The sequence below is a fragment of the Oryzias melastigma genome, linkage group LG16 (genome assembly GCF_002922805.2).
Source record: "Oryzias melastigma strain HK-1 linkage group LG16, ASM292280v2, whole genome shotgun sequence".
NCBI classification, from domain to species: domain Eukaryota; kingdom Metazoa; phylum Chordata; class Actinopteri; order Beloniformes; family Adrianichthyidae; genus Oryzias; species Oryzias melastigma.
This window is the reverse complement of record NC_050527.1, coordinates 16,122,909-16,145,063: the sequence shown is the minus strand read 5'-3', so window position 1 is coordinate 16,145,063 and position 22,155 is coordinate 16,122,909. Positions and strand designations below refer to the sequence as shown.

The 22,155-nt window shown below is 37.9% G+C and overlaps 1 protein-coding gene across 3 annotated transcripts in view; it reads left to right on the top strand.

The window, feature by feature from the left end:
- The window catches only part of col14a1a (collagen, type XIV, alpha 1a), a 130,152-nt gene that overhangs the window by 27,475 nt on the left and 80,522 nt on the right, over window positions 1-22,155 (top strand). For all 3 annotated transcript variants that reach the window (XM_024267014.2, XM_024267015.2, XM_024267016.2), the window contains exons 6-15: window positions 14,943-15,098; window positions 16,209-16,328; window positions 16,529-16,693; window positions 16,837-17,001; window positions 17,583-17,734; window positions 19,463-19,592; window positions 19,842-19,987; window positions 20,066-20,195; window positions 20,317-20,456; window positions 21,354-21,480. In XM_024267014.2, coding sequence (XP_024122782.1) covers window positions 14,943-15,098; window positions 16,209-16,328; window positions 16,529-16,693; window positions 16,837-17,001; window positions 17,583-17,734; window positions 19,463-19,592; window positions 19,842-19,987; window positions 20,066-20,195; window positions 20,317-20,456; window positions 21,354-21,480 — 1,431 coding nt within the window. The remainder of the gene's footprint in view (window positions 1-14,942; window positions 15,099-16,208; window positions 16,329-16,528; window positions 16,694-16,836; window positions 17,002-17,582; window positions 17,735-19,462; window positions 19,593-19,841; window positions 19,988-20,065; window positions 20,196-20,316; window positions 20,457-21,353; window positions 21,481-22,155) is intronic.

Genomic DNA, 22,155 nt, shown 5'->3' with positions numbered 1-22,155 from the left:
TTGCAACATGTAAAAAAACAGACTGATGAAACAAAAAACAAATGTTACTGTGACTACACTACTCCCAACTTGTAACATGCTAAATTAAAAACAGTTTGACATCGCAAAATGTTAGCCACGTTAGCATATTCACAGTAACACCCAAACTTTTCTGTAACATGTAACGAAACATTTATAGAGCAAACATTACTGTGACTATGCTAACTCTCAACCTTGTTAATACCACATAAAAAAAAACAAAGTCAGACACCCCTACACTTTAGCTATGTTAGCGTATTTACAATAACACCTAATTCTATTAATTAATAAAAAAAAAAAACACAACCGACATTCTGACAGTGCTGTGTACCTCTCAAAATTGCTTCAACATCGCTAAACTCAGCCAAAATATATTCATAATTAAGACACTCCAGATTATAAATTGCACTGTTGTTTAAAATAATAATAATAGGAAGAAATACATGAAAATTAGCGCTTTTAAGTGCTCCTCATATCGCAGAAATTACTGTAGTACCATGCTATAAAGGAAAAGGGCAGATATACGGTAAACATCTTGGTCTCCAGATGTAAAAAAAATTGACATTTCTGTTTCGACCTAAAAGTTGTAAACAAAACCCCATGACTCAAGATCTCTTCCGTCATTGGCCAGGAATAACAAGGGTGGGGCAAAGCAACGAGATCAAGTCCTAAGGTTTGCAATCCTTGTTGGGATAGTTCACGTATTCAAGCTTTATATTTTGCTGATCCATTTTTGACGTCTTAATCAACGTCAGGTACAAAACTTTTTATTGCTACTTTGGTGGAGGCATGCTGCAAGATAATTACTGGGGAGACGAGGGCTAAGAAGGTACACTGATAAGTGTTCATGACGGATAGATTGTTGTGAGAGCAGTACCACGTACCACGTTAAAAGTTGTTGCAATGAGCCTGCATTCATTCGACCACATTTCAATCAGTTGCTGTGTCTAATCGTTGCTGTTTGCACCTCGTAATGTCCGGCTACGGTGGCTGTTTTAGTTCAGTTGTTCCCCTCCGAGCATGGAGCCTATTCAGATTTAGGAAACTCAGACAGAACTGAAGCTCAGTCCAGTTAGAAACAAACCGAGACCACCTCAAAAGATGGGTCACAAAGTGGTTTCTGGTCCAGGACCAGGATCCAGTTGGGTGTATTCAAACTCTAAATTTTGGAAATGAACTCAGGTTCACTTTTAGTGAACCAAATGTGTCCAGTTTAAATATAGACCTTGACACATATTGGGATTGCAAGTTGAAATATTAACTATTATATTTAAACATATCTTATAACAACCAAGAATACTGGGTTGAATTTGTTCATATTTTAAAAATATATATTTTTCACTCTTTAATTATTTGTATTATGTGGAAAAATTACTTTTTTATGTTGTCTTTAATAAATGTCCTTCAATCTTCATTCAATGGGGATATAATAGAGTTAATTTAAGAAGTCGCTGCTATCGATTCTATTCTGGTGGAGAAAAGTGTTATCTGCATGCTCACTGTTTTTGTCCTGTTTCTTAAGCAGCATGATATGCAGAATCTGATTACAGAAATAGCTGTGAGATTTGAAAAAAGCAGCTTTGTTGTCTGCAGTGACGAGAAATGAGCTCTGCAACTTCCTCATCAGCAGCTCAGGGGAACAGCAGCAGCAGTCGCCCCTTTATATTTTCTGGATGTTCTGCAGACACATTAGTCTCAGTGAAAGGCTCTATCAGTGTTTAATCTGACTGTCTAGAGGCAAGGCTGTTTTATTTGTATAGCACCTTTTTTTTGCATCAAGGTAATTCAAAGTTATTTACAGAGATTAAACAGCTCTGCAGTATGCAGGAAATTTGAATGAAAATAAGATTTTAAAAAAGTGCTTTAAAGGAAAGTGTGAGAAGGCAGAATTTTAAACAAAGGAAGCAGAAAAATCTAATGGTTTAAGATGAGTCTTAAATACAGAAACAGGTGATAACATCTGAGTTCATCAGCTGGTTCAATCGTTGTGCCACATGTCAGCTGAAAGCTTCTTCACTCTGTTTGGTTCTGACCCCACCCACTTTTCCACCCTGTCAAGAAGGATTGTCCACGGTATCAAAGGCTGTGCTCAGATCAAGCAGGACTAAAACTGATGTTCTTTTGGAGTCAGTGATGACATGGATGACATTTAGTACTTCCAGAAGTGCAGTTTCAGTGTGGTGGTGCTGCTGAAAGCTTGACTGAAATGTGTGTACGGCTGCTTGTGTTTGTGCAGTGGTTCATCTTGAGTAAAATAGATTTTTCAATGATCTTTTTGATTAAAAGTAAAGTTAAACTTTGAGAGATTTAGACTTCCTTTCTTCAAAAGGGATGTAGCTGTTCTTTTGAGTGAATCTGGAAAAATACTAACCCAGCGTAAACTTAAGGCTTTGTCACACAGCCGCTACGTACAATTTTCGTATATTACACAGATTAAATTGGCCATACGTGAATATATGTGGCAAAAGTGAGATGGTTACTTGAAATGGTTACAGATGTATCACTAATGAACCACGTTAAAACCACGGAAGAAGTAAGAATAAACCATAAAAAGAACACGCAGTCCCGCGCGTCATTGAATTTCTTCACTTTGTCATACAGAGCACTGGGGCAGAAAACCACATTGCTTCAGCACCATGGGCCATAATAACACTATCCCATCATCCCTCAATGTCACAATCATCTGAAGTTAAGTTGTTCCATATGTAGAGGTGGAGGAAAATTAGAATTCCACTAATAGGATTTAAAAGATTACAATAACAGTGATAAATTACTTGTAAGAATGTGTTTTATATTCTAGTGTTTTAGTTAAGAAGTTCAAGTTGTGTGTGCACAGTTACTGATAACCTTGTATGTTAAAATATTAGTTTAATTTTAGATATTGTCAATATATGTTTATGTTTATTAAGATATGTTTATTTTTACAAAATTTAAATATTTTTATTTGCATTTTTGGACCATTATAGTTTTTTTTTTTGCTTGATTTTGCAACATGTTCTACATAAATACTCTACATTAAAATGATTTATGTCCATTCATCATGCTAATTATTACACTGCTTTCTAACATTTATGGAAGTGACAGTCAAAAATGCAAATAAGAATTTTTATCTTTGATCTATCTAACTGAATCAAGGGTTAGTAATCCTGAAAATCAGCACTTACACTTAAGCACACACTGACTGAACTCCAGGGACAAATGTTAAAGTTGAAACGGAGGACAATGAGATTCTGCTGACATTCAGGCCTCTGGTTCGGGTAGAGATGGAGAGTCTTCTAGAATTCGTCACCTCTGCAGAGAGTAACAGTCACCTGCAGTTTCAGCTGATTATTTCCTGATAAGTTGAATTCCCAAGTGTGAGTGTTAAAATCTATAGCCAATACAATCAGTGTTACTTTTGTTTATATCTTTTGGCTTAGTGTCCAACAAGATGAGAGATAACAGGCTTTCCAGCTGTAGACTATAAATCTATCTCCTTCTCTGGTCTTAGAAATGTCCAGCTTTTGCTGTGGGTGTAAACCTGAAAAAATATGTTTGCATTAAAATATACTTTTATATGGGAATAACATTGATTTTTAAATCTCTTTCTATGCTCTCAAAATGTTTACACACAAGTTGTAAAGTATTATATCTGTGGAGGAATTCAATCTTTTTAGTTTTTTAGAAAATACTAATAGTTGAAATGCTTGAATAGTTTAAAGAAAACGTGTTTTTGAGCATAGACATACCCTGTGCTGCAATGGGGAGTGGGTGTTAGTCACATCCTCCTTCACCTCAAGGTCATGGTTCAAATTTCTGCTATTGCTTTACTGTGTGGAGTTTGCACATCTGCTCTGTATGTGTTATTTCCACCTATCCCACTCCTGCAAACCCAAAATGTTCACATGACCCTGACTGGCTGCTCTAAATGTATTTTCTTTGGAACCCATTGATGTAATTATCCTGTAATCAGTGCAAACCTTTTCTCACTCAGCAGTGACTCATTTTAAACACAGAGAAGGTTGTGAAGATTTAAAGAAATCTATGAACTGTTTATCACCAAAACACCAGATGGAATCAAGGAAGAAGCATCCTCAACCTCAACTAGAATTGATCCCAGAGACAGAAGAAGAATAAATCTATTCTTTAGCTTTTTTTTAGTTTTATCCCCAACACAGTCACTTTTTTTGTGTCCTTTTATCTTGATGCATGTTACTATTTTTAATTTATTTTTTGAGGAGTTCATCCTCCCTGTTTTTATCCATTGTTGAACTTTGCACGTCTACTGTCCCTCTCTGATCATCTTTTGATCAAATTTCAAATGGTTCTCTGATGTCTTTTGATTATGACTATGCTTTTTTTTTTTTTTTTCTAGGACATAGTTTCTGCAGAGCAGCACTAGTTAATTACAAATTCGCCTCTAAGTTGTTGTCGGGACTATTGGCACAGAGTAAGACCAAGCACAATTCCCATTATTCATCCATCCCACTAGCTTACTGCCCCTCACGACCATAAGCTAACAGTGCAACAAAGATGGCGAGCAATATTGGAGCTATCCAGCCTGGTCCATGCATCAGAATGGAGCGGAGCAGGAAGCACGTCACACGCTTTTTTGAGACAACATTTTTTTCGTATACTCCTGATTACAACAATTTTAATAAAGAAATACAAATTAAGCTTATTTTTTTTTTCATAAATGTCTTCCATCTTCAGAAAAAGAACGTGTTAAAAAAATGCAGTTTTCATCAGAGTGGGTCTCTCATCCATTTGAATACCTTCTTAGTGGCTCTTTTCTTTTTCGAAATGACCCAGCTGGACCCTTCATGCCTGTTGGTTTTACAGATAAAAAAATATCTAGAAAAGTTCATACAGTGAAAACATATTGTTATGTTTTACCAAAGTTTGGAATAGTAAAAACACAGTCGCCTACGATAAATAAGAAAAGGAGCAGCTTCTTGTAGCTTCATTGAGACATTTGTTTTACATTTTACAAACGAAGTGCCCGTCTAATAAGAGATTAGATTCAGTAACGGTACCAGGATGAGATGGACATCAGCACTGTTCATGCTTTATTAAAACACTATCAAATTAAATTGGTTTTACCCTAAAACGGACAGTTCAAGCACTGTGAAATCTCATTTCAGTTGTCATCAATTCTCCAAAGCTTATACTATTCTCTTTGAAATGTCAAAACCAGATGTATTTGCTTGTCTTACTCTTTTGGGATTAGTACCCACTTTCTTCTGCAACTTCTGGTGTTGCAGACGAAGTGTCCTCCTCGAAGCAGGTTCAGGTGTCAGACCATAATCGAAGGCTTTCACTGCGGGGAGCGTCTCTGCTGCTGCGCATCTATCCGTTCTCCTGTCACCGACCTCGATGTTAATCCCAGATGCTGAAACACAATCACAGAGGCGGCAGAAATAAAACCTAACTAGAGAGAGATTGAAACGACAGCCCGATCTGTCTAATCTCTGGCTAAACCGAGGTCAGCGGTAAATTAAGACCAGCTGGGAAGATTTACTGTTAATGAAAACAGAGAGACGCAAAGAGGTTGAGGGGACTAGAAAGCTTTCTAAACTAGAAAACTGTGATCTGCTGTGCAGTTCTGGATTTATGTATGAGTGGATAGTGCATTTATAGCCCTCACAGCATTGTACGGTGGGTGTTGGAGTGAATGTCACTTCCCAGGAGGAAATTACAAAGCAATCCTCCTTTAGAGATAACACATTGCCTGCAGTGCCAGTCTGTTTTCACGTCTCCATTAGCATTACTTGTTTGTTAATAGTCTTTTATGCCTCTGCCTTCAGCGAACTGACTCCTACAGTTCTCTTTATTCTGTTGCTGCTACTTCAGACGCTGCAGTCAACACCGGCTCCCATTATTGTCACATTTTTTAACAACCCATTACTTCCTTGCCACATACGTTAATTCAATTGCCTGAGAGCCACGTAGCTTCCTACGTAGCTCTGCAGACTCAGCTGAAGGTGAGAGCTGTGAAATCCAGTCAGTTGCTTTCCCGCGGATACCAGGTGGACCGTCTTTTAAGTCACCTCCTTGGTGGACATCCAACTGTGCTCACAGCTTCACAGCTTTTTTTATTGATGTGCTGCCATCTAAACAGTTCAGATGTAGTTCAGCCAAAGCTGTGGTACACAGTCGGATGATCTGGACTCGCATCTACCAACTAGAAGAACTACAGACAGTATAGGGCCTTCTCACAGCACACCAGTTGGGTTGTGCCAGTCCATCTGGCTCAGAATTATGGTTCTGTTGGTTGCTGTGACCGCTCTGGTGCCATCCCCGGGCACTGGCTGGAGGCCCGTCTGCAGAGGTGTGCCACACCAACCACCACTGGACTCCAGAACAGGATAGTGGTGCTGTGAGCGCGATCTGGCAATTCAGGGAGTAAGCACCGCCCCCTACAGCATCAGTAAGCCACACTTTTTCAGAACACAAGCATGAAGGGTCTTGCCTTGAGACCCACACTGGTTTCAGCACATCGCTGGTTTTGCGTACGTCAGTCCTGCACACAGCCATCTGAGCCATTCAGCCGCTACATCTACTAGTGTTATACAACAACATCATGAACTGGACATAATAAGGTGTTGATGTCACCCATAGGAAATCCCTGACCTCCAGCCCTCGCGAAATCAGGCTTGAGCCTTCGCCGTCACTTCCTGATACGTCTACCGCCATATTGCAACCTATTGAACCTGTCTACTGTCGCCAATCATGAGTGAGTTTGTTCACTCAAGCCCACACCTCTTCCAATGAAAGCAGCAACAACATTAAAAAAAGTTTAAGTAGAATCAGGGACAACATTCAATCAACCCGCTGTGGTGTGATCAACAAACACAACCCTACTGTAGGGCTATGATTTATTTCCCTGCACTTTTTAGCTGTGCTAGATGTGGTTTAAACTAACAGCTCAGTCTGTAGATTTCAGTCCCATTTGGTTTAATTCAGCTGTGGATTTGAATCCAAACCCCCAGTTTCAGAGTAGACACTGCCATAGACACGCCCTCTGAGCTGAAGACGGCTGGCAGAGCGGTGGTTCGTGAATGTCAGTTCTTAAACATTTACCCAGCCTGCAGTGTGTCTGTGAACCAGTCCAAGTGACCTAATGCCAAATCAAGACAACAACAGTGTTAGGACTCAGAGTTTCCAGCACTTTTGATGTGATTAGTTTTGTGTTTTTGGCATAACACAGTTAAATCCACAGAAGAGCGTTAGTTAAACGGGATGTGGTATTAAGTTACAAAAGCTGTCAAAGCAGCTGGACATGAAACAACAGTTTCTTTCTAAACGTCACTGGACTCCAAGTGAAAACTAAAGAAAATGGGCTTGCATTTATTAAACGTCTAGTCTTTAACCCTTTAAGGCCAGAGATGTCTAAATAACAGACGCTCTTTGACGTGACGTAAATCTTCAACCATTTACGCGATCAATGTGAATCAGCTGATTCTGTTGCAGACTTCTGTATTTGATATGCAACATTTTACCAACGTAAAATGTAGCATATTAGTTCATGAGGGGCTTTTCTCCATAGAAAGCTAAAGCTCCAATGAAAAAGTATTAAATCTGACCTCAGGTTGTGATCTCTGCCTATATTTAGTATTTTAAAATGCTAAAATCCTTTTTTTTATTTCTGTTCACTCAACCTAACAGCAACTCTTACCTGTTGCTGATAGAAAATAAGAAATGTGTGTCTAAAACACAAATACACATTCTATTTTTATAAAAAGATAGCTGAAAGTTAATTTTCTTTTACTGTCTTTAAATTCTTTTGTCAATCTGCAAGACAATAAATGGCTACAATTAGTGCGATCTGACCAGACTGTTTACAGATGTCTCTAGGGATAATATTAAAGACAGCAGGGAGCTTGATTATGGTTTAGATGTGAAGCAATAGCATTATGTTTAAATGACATTCTGACAACCTGTATACAATAAAGCTTGGAATGGCCAGGAAGCTGTAATTTGCTATAATAACTCACCGTCCAGTCCTCTGTTTAGCACCTGGATCATCAATCATTGTGGCTTTAACCATTTAACATTCTCCTTTCCACCCTCTGTTCTTTTCCTTTTTCGTAGTTTTTTGCCCCGTTTAGTCAGAGCTTTATATGTAGGAATGTCTATCATGTCCCGTGTGAGAAGAAAATGTTTTGTGTTTCTATTTTTAAATAGCTTTTTTATTTAAAAAACATTTTTTTCCTCAACAAAAAAAGTCTTATTTCATATGTTTTTTTAAACACATCTTTGGTCACTTGGTACTATTTTTATCTGACATAAACGTATTCTTCATTTGTTTTGTTATTTTTATATTATTACTTGTTTGTGTTATATATTGGTAGTTGTTTCACACCTTAGGTTAAGTAATTACTGTAGGTTGTAATTTCATATACATAGTTTATTTATAATAGTGCTACTTTTTTTTAAAGAAACACCAGTTTTGAAGTTTTAACAAAAGTCAGACGAATACATTAAAAATACTTATGTTTTACATCTTGACATAAGTTTCAAATCTCAAAAATGACTGTTTATGTACATAAAAACAGGATACTGGGATAAAGGTTAAATTCTTAGTGTGAACAGCAGGACAGCTTCTGCTGGTCAGAGCAGAAGCAGCAGGTGGAAAAAGTCAGACTAAAAATGAAGCCATGAAAGAATGTATTATGAATGATAACACAGTTTAACGCACAAGTATTGAATCATACATTTATTGTCTTTTTTAGAATTTGTGAGCTCAGCACTACAGTGGTTTGAGACCATTTTAGTTCCATTTGGAGAGTAGTCCAAGCATGAAGCTGTGAAGACGAGGCTTTCCCGCTCCTAATTGTGCTGTAAACTGAGGAACTTGTGCATCGTTAGATGTCATTTGAAAGCAGGATTTATGGTTCTTTGTAAAAGTGTTCCTACATAGCAAAACAAAAACAAGTGGTTGTGTAAGACGTTGAGTGAGTGTTTCTTCGGGGAGTGAGAGAGGACCACTCAAGCTTTGAATTGGTTCATTAGAGATTATTAACAATAACACTAAAGATGATTGCAATCTGTGATAAACTCAAAGCGCTATAATATTTTCATAGATCTCAGACGTTTGGATGAAGCACTCTTAAAAAATCTAGCTTCATAGTCAAAGATGGAAAATATCACTGTTGTAAGAAGTGCATGTGCGCTGGATTTGTTGAGCCAATATAAAGAGTAGCTCCTCCTATTGCAGGGGTGTCCAAACTTTCTGCAAAGAGGGCCAGATTTGGTGAGCTAAAATGTTTGAAAGCCAAACATTCAGCTTGTGTTCTTTGAATTATTTGAATTATTAATTTGTAAATATTTAATATTTCAATATTGTCATTATTTTATGCAGATGATATTCAGCTTCATGTGTCTTTTAAACATCAGGATGTTTTTAAAATAAAGATTTTATGCAGGTTTCTTGGATGAAAGACAACTTTCTCCAAATAAATGAAGCTAAAACCCAGGTCCTCGTTTGTGCTCCTGACAAATACCTACCCTGGAAAGTCCTGTGGCTTGGTCCACTTGCTTCCTTTGTCAAGCCCTCTGTAAGAAACCTCGGTGTAACTCTAGACCCAGTTTTATCTCTTGACTCTCATGTCAGGTCACTTGTTTGTTCTTGTTTTATCATTTAAAAAACATTGCCAAACTGTCCAATTGTGTCGCATTCTGAGATGTAGATGCTCATCCATGCTTTTATTTTCTCGTCTAGATTATTGCATCTACATCTTCACATGTTTAAGCAAAAAAATCTCTAGATCGGCTTCAGATTATCCAGAACGCTGGACGTACTTTTGATTTATTTACAACAATTACACCAAAAATGCTATCCCTTTCTGCAGTTTCCTAGTTGCAGTTAACATTTCTTGTCTAGTGGTCCCTCTTGATATTTCTTGGCATATTTGGTAGACATGGTTGAAACACATTTCACTGAAAAAATATGTCAATTTGCATTTTTCTTGGAAGTGGTGATCCTCACTGTCAACGTTTCTTTTTATTTACAGTTGAAATTTAAAAAAAGAGATAAAAAGCATCACAGAAGTTTTGTGCGACATGTTTTAAAATGACTTAAAACCCAATTTAGCAAACCACAATCAAGGTGTTGTACACACAGTTTTTGGAAAGCGCTTGGGTCCACATATTATTGATTGTATGACAGAAGCATGTGGGTCACAGAAAATCTGAATGTGGGAAACATTTGAACCACGGGCCAGACTTTGGATATATTTGTATTCTAGCAAAGCTGGTGAGTTCAACCGAGAAACAATTCATTCGGGTTACCTTGTAAATGTGTTGTGATGATTAATGCTGTTGTAAAAGTAGCATAACTGGCCTTACCTGGACCTAAAACTAATTTTAGTGTCTGCACATATCACTAACAGCAGAAAAAAGATGATTATAAAAGTTCACAAATATAGAAATAACATCATCTCATCAGCACATTAGTAATCTTTGCTGTTTGACAAGTTAATACAAAAATTGACAGGTAATAAAGAAAAGTTTAAAAACTGAGTCCTGTAGCAATCAAAACCTCAAGAGAGGAAAACCGTTTCCACACACTGATCTATTTGACAGATAATTCAAACAGATGTTAGCTTGATTTCAGATACCAGTCTGGGAAGATTCAAACTGAGAGCAGGATCAATATCAAATGACTTAGACAAGTAAATTAAAAAATGCACCACATTTTCTAAAAAAGAAATATGACCTGAATATTATTATTTAAAACTTTTCAGAATGACAATTCCAGAACTATAATTCTTTCTGAAACCAGAGTGAAAGTTAGAAAAAAATAAACTTAAAACCCACTCATCTCATAAATTAACTTATAGTTATTTCACCTCCCTTTAACAATGTAAATAATGAGTAATGATGGTGCAATGATGAGTGAGCAGCTTGTTGCTTTTAATGAACCCCATAAACAGAGAAACTGTTAAAACAGTCAGTTCTCTGTGGACTTTACCATCCTTCAGCCTCTTCTGTCTGCAACCTGAAGCAGATGGATGGTTAAAACTGTCAGACAGCAGACAGACTGATCTGTCTGGAGTTCTCTCATGCTGCCCATAGTTATGCACTGACTAGATTATTCGTTTTTTTCATTTGAAGGAAGTCATAGTTTAACTAAGAGCCTAAAAAACTAAACTTTACAGACTAAATCTTAACAACTATGAGAGCCTTATACATTATATGAATAAATAAGAAAGATGACAGAAGACTGGTTGCCCTGTGGTGAAGGGGTTAGTACTCTAGCTTCACTGTGAGAAAGCTCTAGTTTGAATCCCATGAGTCCTTTCTGTGTGGAGTTTGCATGTCCTCTTGGTGCATGTGTGGGTTTTCTCCAGGCACTCAGGCTTCCTCCCACAGACCAAAAACATGCACTGTAGATCTATTGATGACTAAAATTGTCCCTACAGGTTTGAACGTGAGTGTGCGCTTGTATGGGATGGACTGGCGAACTGTTCAGGTTGTTGTCTGCTTTGGCCTCCAGCAAGGGAATAAGCAGGTTTGGAAAATGGATGAACAAAGACATAGAAATTTAGTTAGTACGTGTTAGGAGAAATATGTTTTGCCTTGTCCTCCTAGGTGTCCCCACAGAACACATTAAAAATGGCTACCCAGCTGTGGTGCAGGGGTAGAACAGTCAACCTTGGAAGATTGCGGGTTTGGCTCCCACCGGACATGTATAAAAGTGTCCCTGGGAAAGACACTGAACCCCACATTGTGCCTGTTGGTTACATTTTGGCCATTTATTCCAGTGGTGCTCATGATCCAGAACAAAGGGGACCAGTGTCTGCGTGGTGAAATGAAGCTAGCATCATAGCTAATAAGGCTAACGTATTACACAAACCATCTCGAGTGAAACGTTTCAAATCCATCACCAGGATGGAGTTCGCTGGATTCAATGCCAATTGCACTTAACTCCTGTTGCCTAACCTCCAAATCCACCGGCAAGTTGTGCAAGCTAGGAGATTTTGACAACCACAGGCAATACACCTGAGTCATGCTAAAGCTAACATGAAAACGAATGACCCTTAAAGAATCAAAGACTTTTATACCAGAGCTGCAGAGCATGATGAGAAACTTCTGAAATGACGTAGGACTTACACCGGGCTCCCACGGCTAGCATTACAGCTCCGATGCGAGCGCTGCAGTCTTTACGTAACTTTAAAAGTGTGAGAGGGAATCCCACTGCAGACGATCACTTTCAACCTCTGCGGTCAGGCCTCTGCGGTGCTGTAAATCCATTTTGTTGGGTTCAGATTTTTGCCGGACGCTGCAGTTCAGCTGATCAGGGAATCAGTGAATTTCTTTGTACTTCCCAAATAAATGGCAGGTTATTGCGTGAGCCTACATGAGTTTGGAGTTTCGCGAGGTCGGCAGCAGAGCCTGTGGCTGCAGCCGTCCAGTAGCCAATATGAGCCATCAGCTGTAGCTAGACCGCTCCCAAATCGCACCTGAACTGTAACACTTGCTGTGGGAGGTTGTTGTGACACAATTTAACCAATCACAATCTTCAGCTGTAATGCCTCTTTCAACCTATAGGGGGCAGCACACAGGCGGTTTCGGACTATGATTTCAGAAATCAAACAAGTTTTTTTAATGGCAAAAATGTGGCAAAAGACCAACATACAGCAATTTTAAAGCCCCATTTAAAGAGGTCAAAAACCAAAATAAGTTGATTTAGTTTGGTGACCCTTTAACCGTCTTCACGCAGCTCTACATGTTAGCCACATTTCAAGAGTTAGCCGTGTTAGCATATTCACAATACCTTTGACTACTAACCTTATTTGCAAGATATGGAAACAAAAACAGACTAATTAATAGCACTAAACCAACCAACGCTACTGTGACTACACTAACTCCCAACCTTGTTAGTGAGACATACAAGAAACACAGTCCAACACTGCTACATGTTAGCCGTGTTAGCTTATTTCCAGTAACACCCAACCAAACATTTTGACATAGGACTGTGTAACTCTCATAATTGCTTCAACATCAGGAACCAGAATGAATCCATATACATTATAAAGTGCTCTGGATTACAAGGTGCACTGTAGTTTAAAAAATCATGATCATTATTTTAATAGAATATGACATATATAAATACAGCTCTATTTTGAGGAATGGGCAGTTTGTCAACTTATCAATGATCAAGAGAGTTCGGGTGAAAAGACCGGGTGGAGGACAAGAAGGCATCACACCTAGACTTGTTTACTGGTTTTGTGCTGAATGGTGCTCTGCAAACATCAGGTGAGTTAATAAAATTGGATTTTGGCTGCAGTTTGATGACACAAAACACTCAAAGGAACAGAATTTTCAGAAGAAATATCAGAGGTTTGACAGCCTGATTCATTGCTGTCATTTTTGTCTGCTGCTTTGTTGACTCATAACTGGCCCCTCTGTAGCATTCTATCAATGAGACAGACCTGTATAAAATCTTAAAGTGCCACTGATGTCATAAACCTTTCAGTTACCTTTTAGAGTTTAATTGGCGGATTTAGGAAGATGTTTCAGTAATCATTATTTTTTCTTTTAAAATTCAACCATAAACTTTTGATTGAAATATTTACTTTGACCTGTAAACTAATATTTTTTCTGACATTTTGGGATGTCTGCTCATCCTATAGAAACGGATTTGCAGGTAGCTCATTATTATTGGGATTAAGCCTCTACGATGCATAATTTTTGGATACTCATTTTACGATAACTCCTTTTTCTTTTATTACAGGCATAATTCAAATCTTTTTACCCCCAATAAAACAACTTTTATGTTAGTTTGAATTTTTGATATTTAAATTATTGCTTAAATGAGTGTTTATGGTCTTTTTTATGGGTGGGATTGCTTACCAGAGCCTTTAAGATGATTTTCTTTCCGTCACATAGTTATCCTGGATGATAGAGGGTCGTTAGAAAAAAATGTTCCCCAAATAATTAAGGTGGGGGGTTGACAGCACCCAGCTCAGGGGGCACTCATGAAGAAGGTAGTAGTGGCACACGTGGTGTCTAAGATAAGGTGATTAAAACATTAAGCAGACTAAATATAAAATAAAGCTGCTAAACACACTGAATTCTGAAAACCTGCCACATTGTAAATGTCATGTACAGGACGGTATTCTTGCTTAAAAATGCACAGGAGCAACCTGCTGATGTTGCATCGTCCACTCACATGCATGTTAGCAAAGATAAAAAAAAAAGCATAAAATTTATAGCTTGTTTATTTATCTCATATTGATGGATTGCTCCTCTCCATATTCTGTTTCTTAATGCTTTAAATGTAAAGTTCTGAAGCAAAAAAGCCAAGTAAGATTTTCTGTTCCCCACAGTCAGCATTCTCTTGCACACCCTTTGATCATTAAGACACAAATCTACAACCTCATCAGCATGTCCTTGGTTGTTCTCTATTACACTTCTGGAACAGGTTTTGATCTATGAGGCAACTTTAAGTGGACGCCTTCACTTTCAGGATATTGCACTTGCAGAGATGGCCAGATAATCAGCTCTGAAGTGATGATGAATAACCTATTGAAAGAACAGGCGTCACTTTCATGTTAACGTGTAAGACTCTTTTTTTTTATGTTCCTGATTTAAGCCAGATTTACAAAAACTCAGAAACAAACCCACAGAGCTGAGTTCTTGATGTTCTATTTTTATAGTAGGCTTTAAACTTGTTTTTAGCTCCAAATAGGAGAACATGCTGGATGTGAGCAAGCGCAGACCCAGACTAAATCTTGTTTATTTGGAATTTTGCGTTCCTTAAAACAAGCTGGACTCTTTTTTTTAATAACATTTTACTGCTTTGATTCTTTGTTATTAAAAAAAAATCTAAAGACTGTTTTAACAGAACCTGCACACCCAAAGGAAAAAAAAAGCATTTTGGAACTGTCATTTATGTTGTCTATTTTCTCTTCTTTCCTCTCCTCTCTGTCTTGTAGTTGAACAGTTTGTGTGCCGCACAGAAGCTGTTGCAGATGTCGTGATCCTGGTTGACGGCTCGTGGAGCATCGGCCGGGTCAACTTCAGGCTGGTCCGTATGTTTTTGGAAAATTTGGTCGATGCCTTTGATGTTGGCATTGATAAGACAAGAATAGGTGAGTCCCAGAAGGCCACACTAGCTGCGTTTCCATTGACTATGAAATTGTGCTAATTGAATTTGCGATAATAAATTTGCTTCATGGAAATGTTAAGCCTCTGAAAAGAGGAATAATGAAGAAATGAAACAAGATTCGATGTTGCATCAGTCAAGTGTTATAATAGATGAATGGAAGGATCTCGTCTCCCGTACGTGAACTCAGACAAGATTAATCGAAACACGATCTAAATATTTAAAAGAAAGCTGAATAAAAACAATGTAGAATGAAGGTAGTTATTCAAAATGACATGTACATATTAGCACTGACCATGTTATAATTGTAATGCATGTGTTTTGACATCAAGACCAGAGTAGTCGATCACAGATCAATAGATGATTCCGTCAGTATCTATTCTTAGGAAATGAATTATTAAATCATTTCCTCTTTCCTATTTAGGGACAGTTATTATGTTCCCAAACAATATGTTTGTTTTTGTCAACAATTTTCTTTCTTCCTTATGTTAAAACAACAGCTTTAATAAGACCATTTCAGAAACACTTTAATTTAGAAAGAACTTGCATTTATCGAAGAAAAAAAAATTGTGCTCGGAGGAGGTGGTTTTTGAGGCTCATCAAAATTGACATATTTCTGCATTTTAAAATTAAGTACGTCACGTGACCAGCAGTGACTGTGCCACTGCCCAGTGGGCGCCACAAGAGGTCCCACAGCATCACAGCTCTTTGAAAGTTGAACGTGTCGTGTGGAATTGTTGGATCCACATTTACTCAGTAGAATTACCAACCGGGTTTTGTTGATGAGCGCTAGTGCCGTGGCAGAAATTTGAACGTATCTGCTGTGAATCAAAGTATTGTTGACATTCATCACTGTTTTTGAATGACTTATCATGTGAGTTGGTTTGTGTTTAAAATGTATATATTTTTTACATTTCCACAATTTCAATAAAGTTTTGCACACATGTTTAATGGAAATCCCGCTATTGTAGAATCACTATGGTTATCTGATAAATACTTGAGGCATTGCTTCTATCCAGAAACTGTATCTCAACAGTTTGATATCAAATGACTCAAAAAAAAAAAAATAATACCATGTATTTGTGTGTGTTTTTAGGCCTGGCTCAGTATAGTGGGGATCCCAGGATAGAATGGCACCTAAATACATACCACACTAAGGATGCGGTCATTGATGCCATCAAAAACATGCCCTACAAGGGAGGAAACACTCTTACAGGTTGTGAAAATAAGTTAGATTTGGTCTTGTAATGCATTCTGAGTCTTCTGTTTTAACAATTTAATTTAAAAATGTGAAACCTTTTTTTTTTTTACTTCTACTGGGTGTGTGAAATTGGATTGTTTCTTTTTCAATGCCCTCTTTTCCATGTATTTCCCCTCTTAATCTTCCTCTGTTGGCCCTTCCAATACTCGCCACAGGCCTGGCACTGACTTTTATCTTGGAGAATTGCTTCAAGCCGGAATTTGGCTCACGGGATGGTGTACCAAAGATTGGGATCCTCATCACAGATGGGAAGTCCCAGGACAATGTCATCCCACCAGCAGAGAGCCTGCAGAAGGCTGGAGTGGAGCTGTTTGCTATTGGTGAGGATACAGTTACCAACACCTCAGTTATGTTGCACTAGCCTTAATGCAGTGATTTATTTTTTTATTTGTGCATTTTCAGCTCATTTGTGTCAGTTTCTCTGATGTGTTTCTGTCCACATTAAAATTAATTATCTTTGCAGGTGTGAAGAACGCAGATGAAAATGAACTGCGCTCCATCGCTTCAGAACCAGATGCCACTCATGTCTACAATGTGGCTGACTTCAACATTATGAGCTCTATAGTGGAGGGACTCACTAAAGTAGTGTGTGAACAAGTGGAGCAGCAAGAAAAAGACATCAAACAGAGTAAGAGAATGAAAGATGAAAAGGAAACCTCTGAGTTGAATTTCTAGATGCTCTTATGCAAGTCGGGAATATGTGCAAACTGCAAATTCCATTTATTTTAAATGAAAAAACAACAAACATTTGAATTTAGTAGGTTGTCCAATAAGTGGTGCATATCCTAATGAATTGGACTGATTTAAATTTATTTAAAAACCCCAGCAATCATTTAGAGCAACTACTAAACAAAGTTGTTTCGTTTTTTGGTCATTAAACTTTAAATATTTCAATACAAATTTTTGTTGTAATTTGTAAAATTAATCTGAAATACCTTTCAAATTTGAAGTTGAACTTTTCTCTTTTTCCTTAAAGCTAATCTCCAGCGCATATTCATTACTGTGATCATAAAAATGTAAGGTGGAAAATCAATAAAGAAAAGTTGGCTTTGAAGAGGTGCTATAAATCCAGTTTAATGTCTGATCATATTTCAAAGTCACGGTCCTTGCCCCCATCCTGAGTGCAGAAGACGCTCCTTTCTTGAACATCGTGTAAATGATGAGATCCATTCTGTCTGCATAACTTTATCTTGTCCTTTTTTTGTGCAGAAGTCCCACCAAGCAAAATGGGAATGCCCCAAAACTTGGTGACGTCAGACGTCACCGCCCACAGCTTCCGGGTGTCGTGGAGTCCGGCGCCTGGAAACGTTCACAAATATCGTGTGGTTTATGTTCCAGCGCAAGGGGGAGAGCCACAAGAGGTAAAGGCTGTAAAACACAAGCAACAATGACTAACTATTCCTCTGATGTATCAGGAAATGAATAACTGTAGAGCTAAAACTTCATACTGTTAAAAGAAAACAATAAGGTTGCTATTATATTATAATATACTGGATAATATTAGTAATACTAGCTCAGTGTCTCAAAAACATGAGTTGCTAGCGGTACATGCTCATGGAATTATGTGTTTAGTAGGAGTGTAAGAAAATATTGATTCTGTGGAATTTTGTGATCCTTCATTTGGGGATATTGCATTGATTTGTTGTTATTATATAGCAAAATGAGACATGCACAACTAACTTTTAACTAAGAATGAATACTGAACAAAAAATCGATGCCTAGTTTGTACTGGTACCGAATCTAACTGGTAAAAACGTACATTTAGGCTGTTTGTGGCTCATCCCACAGAGGTTCAGGGAAAATGCTGAAGATGTAGAAGGCCAAAATTCACAGCAAAATATTCTAATTCAGCGACTTGATGGATCAGAGTGTGCAGTGCTCTGAAGAATGACAGTCGTCGTGGCGATGAGCAGTGAAATACGTGTTTAGTTCTGCATGTGAGAAAATGGAGATGGAGCGCAGACTGTTAGAAACAAGGGAAAAAAAAGGCATTTCCAAGCGCCCTCCTTCACCCTGTCACACTGCTGTATCACACTGAAATGTTTCTGGAACCACCTGTTCAAGCACCTGAATCGTCTAAAAACTACTGCTTCAGCAATATAGCAGTGTTGGAAATAAACACTTTATTTTCTCAACCACACATATGCAACATCACTGGTTAAGTCATGTTTAATCTTTGTGGGGTTTTTTGCAGAAAAATATTTTGTTGAGAAAATCAAAAAAATGTTGTGTATTTAAAACAATATTTCTTAAATTACTGTACATCATGAATTTGCTCAGTTAAAAGCAACTTATACATGAGCTTAAGGTTGTGACCATTAAATAAAATGTATTTTACAGTTTTAGTTATGTGAAAGGTGTATTAACATTCAGATAAAGGTTTTTATTTGTCATAATTAAAAAATATAATGAAATTGTCACAGACGGGCAGTTAGCTGTTCCACTTGCAGCAGGTTTATTAGTTCAGACAGGAAGACAGGAATCAAACACAGCTAAAGTCCACAACGCTGAGTCAGGGTCAAACATGCAGAGGTCAATCACAAGGATGGGATCATCCAAGAAGAGACTCGAGATGTCAAGGCGAGGGTCAGGGCAGGCAGCAGGCAATCAGAGACTAAGCAGGGTCAGAAAACAGAAGATCGGGTCCGGATTGAAACGCTCAGTAATGCAGGCAGAGTGGCACAAACAAAACTTCACACTGAGTGAGGCTCAGAAATATTGTCTCAGGTACTGTCCTGGGATAGAACGCGTTATCGCAACACATGTATCACAATAGGTATTGTATCGCCAGACTCTTGCCTATACACACCCCTAGTGTTTACGCCTTCAGAGTCTTTTGACTTTTCATGAAAGCTCTCTTTCTTCTATGGCAGAAATCCCATTTAGCTTGTTTGAAAAAAATTATTTGTTTGATCCAATTTTTAACTAATTTTTCTGACTTTAGTGTCTTATTTTTTATCTCTTTAAGTTTTACTTTTCATCCTTCTTTATTTGTTGCCTCAAATTGCCTCTAATGCATTCATTAGATTTTTCACAATATTTTTTACATGTTTGAAAAACTGTCTCCTCTAACACGTCTTCTCCCCCAGGCTGTAGTGGCTGGCAGTGAGACTTCGGTGGTGTTGCAGCCTCTCCGCTCCTTCACCGAGTACCAGCTTTCTGTGTTTGCTGTGTACTCAAACAAGGGGAGTGAAGCTCTGAGAGGATCAGAAAAGACCCGTAAGTGCAAAAGTGTTCTCCAGACAAAAGCTCGAGTCCACATATTAGGAAAACTGACAAAAAAAAGTTCAAAAGTTCTAACACTGAAGGATCTTGACATAACAAAAGCCCAAATAGTGATTAATCTTTTACCTTAAGACAAAACGTTTTATTTATGAACATGAAATCTGCTTTATTATATATTTTTAATTATGATTTCCCCTTGAAATATGTGTAAATCTGCATGGTTGTGTATGTTTGTGTGTGTAGTCGCCCTACCATCGGTCACCGGCCTTCAGCTGTTTGATGTGAGTCACAGCACCATGGAGGTTGGGTGGGACAGTGTTGATGGAGTCACAGGCTACATGCTGCTCTATGCTCCTGTTGCAGCTGACGCAGGCTTGGAGGAAAAGGAGGTATTTCAATGCAAGATTTCAACGTGTATATTCTAGGACAGCAAAGTCAAACAGCACATGTTGCCTTTTTGCTTTAAGATCAAGGTATCGGACGCTGTGACAATGCTGGAGTTGGACGGACTGATCCCTGACACTGAATACACAGTCACTGTCTATGCCATGTATGGAGAGGAGGCCAGTGACCCCGCAACAGCTCAGGGAACCACATGTAAGCAACTTTAATGTACAATTCAAAATAAGATTTTTCCTTTTCAAAAATCTCTTAAAATAAATTACAAAGTTTGAAAATGTAAAACATACATCAAAATCATTTTTGTCATGACCTTCAGCACCACTGGGACCTCCCAGGAGCCTCCAGTTTTCTGATATTACTCACAATTCTGCCCGCATCAGCTGGGACCCAGCACCCAGCGCAGTGAGGGGTTACCGCATTATTCTGGTCAAAACAGAAGGACTAACCACAAATAAGGTGAACACGACACCAAGTTTTTATTTTTTTTTTTTTTTTGGGGATTTTAAGTATGTTTTTCGAACTAAGAAGACATCTGAAATGAGGATTAGTATAAAGGAGTTATATGGACCAAAGAAAAACAATATTCAAATGATCTCACAATTAAAATACTTTTTAATTCCAATTGATTTAATCATTTAATTCATTTCAATCTCAGCCTTCAACTGTCTCTTCTGGTGTGCCCCAAGATACTGTCCTCAGTCCTCTTCTTTTAATCACTAACCTCCGACCCCCTTAGCAATGTATTTTGTAAATTTATTATAAATTGTCATTGTTTGCAGATGATACCCAGCTCTATTTATCTAGTAGACCTGACTCCTCTTGATACAATGTCTTTCAATCTCATATCAATAACATTGCTCGATCTGCACATTTTTATTTACGTAACCTTTCCACTTCCTGTCTTTAGACCAATTGGAGCTTACTGAGGATTTTTTTGAGGGAAACCAAAGAGTCCAGACCTTAGCTGTCTGCATCATCTCCAGAACCCTTTCCTTTGGTTATATTAACCCCTGTTCTCCAGCAGCTGGACTGGCTTCCCATAACCTCCAGAATCATTCAAACTTCTGCTGTTTACCCTTAAGGCCTTTATCTTTCTGACCTGCATATCAATACGACCTCTTGTTCTCTTCAGTTGTGTCTTCTGTTCAGCTCTGTTAAATCCAATCTCAATTCATCTGTATAGAACTATTTTTTAACTCTGATTCCCTTTAGATTTTCTGTCAGCTGCTATTTATTGATTATTTTGTGAACTTATTGACCTTGAAAATAAAATACATTACTATTATTATTAATTATAAAATTAGAAGCAGAAAAAATGTTTCCTACTTCTCTTACATTTTGTGTGTTCTGCAGGTAGACGTGGGTCCTGTGACTTCCTACGACCTGCGAGAGCTGGCGTCTCTCACAGAGTATTCTGTGGCCGTCTTTGCTCTGTACGATGAGGGCCAGTCTTTGCCGCTCACCGACAGCTTCACTACCAGTAAAAACAATATTACTGTTTTTTGTTTTCTTTTTTCAAATCTACTTCTACAGGTCATTTTCTTTGTCACCATTTTAGTTTGTTTCCAAATAAATATATGTTAATATAATGTTGTGTTTTCAAGTGTTCTTGTAAAGTCTGGTGAAGTTCTACATTCAGAACTGTTAAAATCCAGATATATCTTATCAATATTTAAATTAAAGATTATTACAGGGGTTACTTTTTCTAGTTTGAATATTTGAAATCTTTATTTAACACTTGCTTTTTGGTGTCGAGACAGGTTTAAAATGTCGAATTATCAAAAACAAAAAACAAAAATCAGATATGATTTCATTGTCTGTTAGTATAACAGCTCCAAAATTACATTTTAATCAATTTTAGTAGTAGGCATCTCTCATTCTAAAATTATAAGAAAACATTTATTTGAGAGCCCAAGATGGTTGAAGTTTTTTCCACTCACGGCTCCTTCAGCATTTTTGGCACTCCGCCATCCTCATTTGTAGTGCAGGATAATAACCCGTCACATCAAAAGGTGACAGTACTCTGTCTCACTAACAGGTATTGATTCAAAGAAATATTCCTTTAAGCAGTTCAGCATGGCTATGAGTCAGTACTAAAAGCTGTGTAAGTGTGAAGGCCGTAAGAATGGACCATATAGACTCACTGGCCACTTTT